Consider the following 4936-nt stretch of genomic DNA (forward strand, 5'->3'; position numbering starts at 1 on the left):
GGGTCGATGATCGAAACATATAGTCGAATAGTTGCTTGGTAGAGAGCTATGGGCGAATATTCATCTTTAAGACACTATGGATGTTGATTCCCGTCTAGCTCCTACAACAAAAGCTACAATCAAATAGCTTTCGGGTCGGTGATCGAAAGCGGCAAATAGAGGACTTTTCACATAGATCGAGAAAGGTTACAATTCAACGACACTTCCGACAACTGATGAAAACTCTATGCAGCAGTCTTCACAATCTACAGTGAAAGTTACAATCTGACGGCTTTCACACCCCACAACAGCTAAAGCCAGGATTACTGAACAACGGTCCTTGCAACGCTCTACAGAAGAAGTTACAAATCAGCTAACTCCTTCTGAAACGCGGGTGTCATCCCCGCGTCATAACTTTGGAAATGAAGGCGACCCTCGCGTCGTCAATGCACAAGCCAAACGCGAGCGACCCTCGCGTTCAATGGTGTTCAACCAACAGCGACCCTCGCGTCGACAATGCACAAGCCAAACGTGAGCGACCCTCGCGTTCAATGGTGTTCAACGAAAAGAGTCGGTTTTGCAGCCGAATGTGTTTTACGAAGTGCACGGGACTGCTAGTCCCGTGCACTTGGTCTTGAGCAGCGGCAGGCCTCGCTGCTTAAAAGTCGGGACTAGCAGTCCCGACTTTTAAGCAGCGAGGCCACCCGCTGCTCAAGACGAAGTGCACGGGACTAGCAGTCCCGTGCACTTCGTAAAACACATTCGGCTGCAAAACCGACTCTTTTCTTCTGAAAAAGGTCGGTTTTGCTAATATTTTTTACTTTAGGTCGATTTTGCCTATTAAATTCTAAAAAAGGTTGGTTTTAAAAATTTCTCCTCAAATTAACTAATAGGGGACGTAGGTCCAAAACAACAAATAGGAAATATAAGATAAAGCCATGACATCTCACGTGATTACACACTGACAGACAATAATACTTTTTATCTTATTTTATTATACTGCTATATAGATGATGGGTCCTTTCCACTGTTCTTCTTCACCCGCATAGTCAGATCCTCTGAAAAAATTTAACAGGAATTGCGGCGAGAATCTTATGTGTACATGTTGAGGAAAAACCCGTGTTATAAATGTTTGGCTAAATTGCACTTAAATAACCTATTGTTTTCCCAAAAAGTATGTATACACAATACGGTTCCAAAATGGAGCAATTAATATATATATATTCTAAGTTGTAAAATAAATAAATAAATAAATACCTAAGTTGTAAAAAAGTGCACGTCGCTACTTTTACCAATCATTTATGCATTTATGAGAACATGCTCGTCACATAACTATTTTAGTATTGGTTACAACTCCACCTATTCCTTTCAACTACGGGGGTTATTTTTGAAGAAGGGTAATTTTATCATTGTGGATAGAATTTAAAATTGTTTAACAAATTCATGTGGTGGACAATTCATGGTATATATATTTGCTCTAATTTGTAACCTAGGGTATATAAGTACCCTTTGGGAAAACAATAAGGTATTTTAAGTGCAATTTAGCCTAAATGTTTTGAAAACATCCCTTTATTGTATTATTTTACTTTTTCATTGAGACCTCTACCTCTCCTTCTGGCTACTATATTATGAAATATTATAATTTAAAATACTCCTTCTACGTACGCTACTAAACTAGGATTAATATATGAGAATTTGCTACATGCGACATACTTGCAATTTAAGCAAAAGTATAAATTAGCAGTACTTATCATCCTTGGATTAGCATTTTGACAAAGATAAATTGCAAATTTCTCTTTTTCTGTGATAAATGGTTTACTTTTTCCCCCGTTTAACTTTTGTCACCTATAGTGCATAATTGAAAGTTACAAACACATGAAATTAAGAGAGTACACGGATGAAAGAGTTATAGTATTATATTTATACATCATCATCATCTTCATCATTAGTAGATCCCATGTTAATTTTACTGAAGCGTTGTCCCGTACTTCTGTTCTCCTCTTCATGGATCATCCATTTCTCTGCCCTCTTCTTTCTCTCTCTTCTTGTTTCATCTCTTCATTAATCTTCTGTACTCAATACTGAAATACTATTGTCATTTCTGCTGGTTGGTGGTAGGTTGGTCCCTAATAATTATAGAAAAACTAGCAGTAGATCACTATACTATATAACATTCACTTATAATCACTTAGATTCTTACACAATTAACATCCTCCTCCAACTAAGTTTCATTTGCCAAGATATATAGAAGGATTTGAAGGGCTTTGCTATAAGCTAAAACATTAGAGATATATGTACTAAAAAAGAAACAAGATGACTATAATCCAAAGGGTATCCTGCACTTTCTTCTTAATTTTTTCCTACTTAAAAACTTTCTTCTCTCATTGTTGCCTGCCAAAATCACATTAATGAACAAGGGATTAGTAAATAAGTGAGGAAATAAAGAGAGAGTTGATTGATTGAAGGAATATGTTGAGATTGCTTACTAGAAATATGGGAGGCCAAACTCACTCCCTCTCTCTCTCTCATCTTTACTGATCACTCTTTCATAGTCCAACAGCTCCATGACCAGAAGAGAACCTGACAAACCAAATGTACAATCATTCATGTCATCATTTTTGTTTGGACAGTTTGTCATTAATAAAAAAATGCATGGTTTGTTCCAATTTTACCTTTGCTCTCCCTCCTAATTAACTAATCAGTGTCAAACTCTTTTATAAAAGACAAAGACCCACAAAAAAAAAAATCTTGTTAGCTATATCTCGTTTAAACTTGGCAAGAAAACTACCAAAAAGTCCTTACAAATTAGATTGGTGTTACTCATCATGCATCTTTTCACGGGGGTTAAAAAAAAAAAAAAACTAATTACTATTTTTAGGGCCTTTTTGTTTTTAACCCACATTCATTCATTCATTCATCCTGAATTTATTGGAAATCATTCACACACCCGAAACATCCGAGTCCATTTGCTTTTAAACCCAATATCTGTAATAATCTGCCATAAACTATGATAAAGTTTGCTAATTCGATCTAAACTACTATAATATTTGTTAAGCTGTTATAGTAAAGAGGTCAAATACCGAATCTGGATTAAAAGAAAGAAAAACGGAAATCAAGTTGAATGTTGTGGATGCATGAATGATTTCAAAAACAATTCAGGGTAAAAGAACGAATTTAAAATAAAAAGAGCTTTGTTTTCGGGAGATTCATAAGTATACAAAAAACACGGTTACTTGCTTTATCTAAAAAAAGATGAGTACCAAATGAGCAAAAAAAAAAAAAAGACTTGCAAACTAAACTATATGGCCATGCATTTTTTATGAAAACATAAGTAAATAATTCCGAAAGCTAGCTAAGTTAAATACCTGGGAATTTGAAGGAAGCAAGTTTTGTAGGAAGGCGCGTTAAGGGTGGAGCTGGGTGGCAAGAGAGTTGAGGAACCGAGGTTGTTGGCATTGGCAATATTGCCATTGCTGTGAGCAGAGCCAGCACCGACAAACTCTGACTCATCGACAAGACCGGCGAATGGATCACCAGCAAGAAAGGAAGAAGTTTTGCTTGGTGAAGCGAAGGGACTATCAGGCAAGTTATGCTCCACACTGCTTTAATAAGGTGGGGAAAAAGAAAAGAATATCGTAAGGTTAAGAGAGAAAAATGTAGACATTGTGAAATATATAGTATTATTTTTTGATGCAAAATCGAGAGGAATATGTAAACCCATAAAGTTGTAGGTGTTTTTTCTGAAAAAAAAGGAAATGTTAATTAGACAGTAAGACTTGTATCATACTGGTACTAAAACTCAAACATGTGAGTTCATTTTTAGCAAACTGATAGATAGATTTTGAGATCATAATTGTAAAACAGATTTACACAATTACTGTTCCATCCTAATATGACTAGCAAGTGTCTTGTGAATAAAAAAGTATTATTGATTTTCACATCAGTAAAATACTATAATATTGTATGATTTAGAAAGTAATCTTTTTTCCGTCTATATGCAGGGTAAAAGAATCCGACTCCGTTATTTTCTAATTAGGCAAAAAAAAAAAAAAAACAAAGTGTATAATAAAAGGTATAGACTCAATGAAACCAATCATAACAGAGAGCAAAAGAGAAACTTTTCTTTGCCTCCTCTTTAGCTTCACAAAATTCATCCTCTCTCTTAATAGTGGTTTTTAAAAGGCATCCATTTCATCCTCCTCTTATTAGTGCGCACATAGAGAAAATTTAAAAAACTTTCAAATGTTTTTGAAACCATTAATGCTTACAACTTTCATTTTATTATAATTTTTTTCTCTTAATTTGCGTAGTTTATTACCTCTCTTGGAAATCACGATCTTCATTGGATACCTCCTTCTCAGCAAGGTTGACTGCCTTCATCCCGTGCTCTCCTTCAGAGGAACCAAGACTTGGGCTCTTTTCTATAAGCAGCCAAATCAAACTAAGGAAACAAAATTCATAAAAAATTCAAAAATAATCAGTCATTCAGTTCTTGCCTTCAGTTGGGGATTCTTCAAAGCTCCTGTCATTTGAAGGAGCAGTGCTGATGGTTGTTGTGCTAGAAATAGTTGTTGGGCTTCTGCTCTTGAGATCAAGCAGGCTAAGGCCCATGAACTTACTCCTCTGCATCTCAATTACTTGCTGAAGCTCTGCTGCTTGCTCCTGCTCCTGCTGCTGCTGCTCTGGCTTTCTCCTTAGCAGCATTTCTTGACTTTCTTGAAACGTGTTTGCATTGTTGTACATAAGTCTTGCTCCTAAAAAGAAATAATAGTAAAGATCATTTCGGAATACCCAAAGTTTCAAAAAGAAATAAGAATTGGGTATTTCTCAGTTTCGTACCAAGGTGCTGTACACCAAATTGATCTCTAAAGTCCTCCCCCTGCTGCTTCCTGAAATTTTGAACAAATGTTGGATATTTAAAACATATATAACAAGATTTTGATTTGATAATGAAAAT

The 4936-nt window shown here is 35.7% G+C and overlaps 1 protein-coding gene across 1 annotated transcript in view; it reads right to left on the reverse strand.

Annotated features, from left to right (window-relative positions):
* LOC109831067 (zinc finger CCCH domain-containing protein 53-like) overlaps positions 1873–4936 on the reverse strand; it is a 4279-nt gene continuing 1215 nt past the window's right edge. Inside the window, exons 6-11 of the mRNA XM_020398404.1 lie at positions 4819–4873; positions 4476–4733; positions 4298–4400; positions 3345–3581; positions 2466–2559; positions 1873–2370 (exon numbers count right to left, since the gene is read on the reverse strand). Coding sequence (XP_020253993.1) covers positions 2526–2559; positions 3345–3581; positions 4298–4400; positions 4476–4733; positions 4819–4873 — 687 coding nt within the window. The 3' untranslated portion in view covers positions 1873–2370; positions 2466–2525. The remainder of the gene's footprint in view (positions 2371–2465; positions 2560–3344; positions 3582–4297; positions 4401–4475; positions 4734–4818; positions 4874–4936) is intronic.

The sequence above is a fragment of the Asparagus officinalis genome, chromosome 2 (genome assembly GCF_001876935.1).
Source record: "Asparagus officinalis chromosome 2, Aspof.V1, whole genome shotgun sequence".
Taxonomy (NCBI): Eukaryota; Viridiplantae; Streptophyta; class Magnoliopsida; order Asparagales; family Asparagaceae; genus Asparagus; species Asparagus officinalis.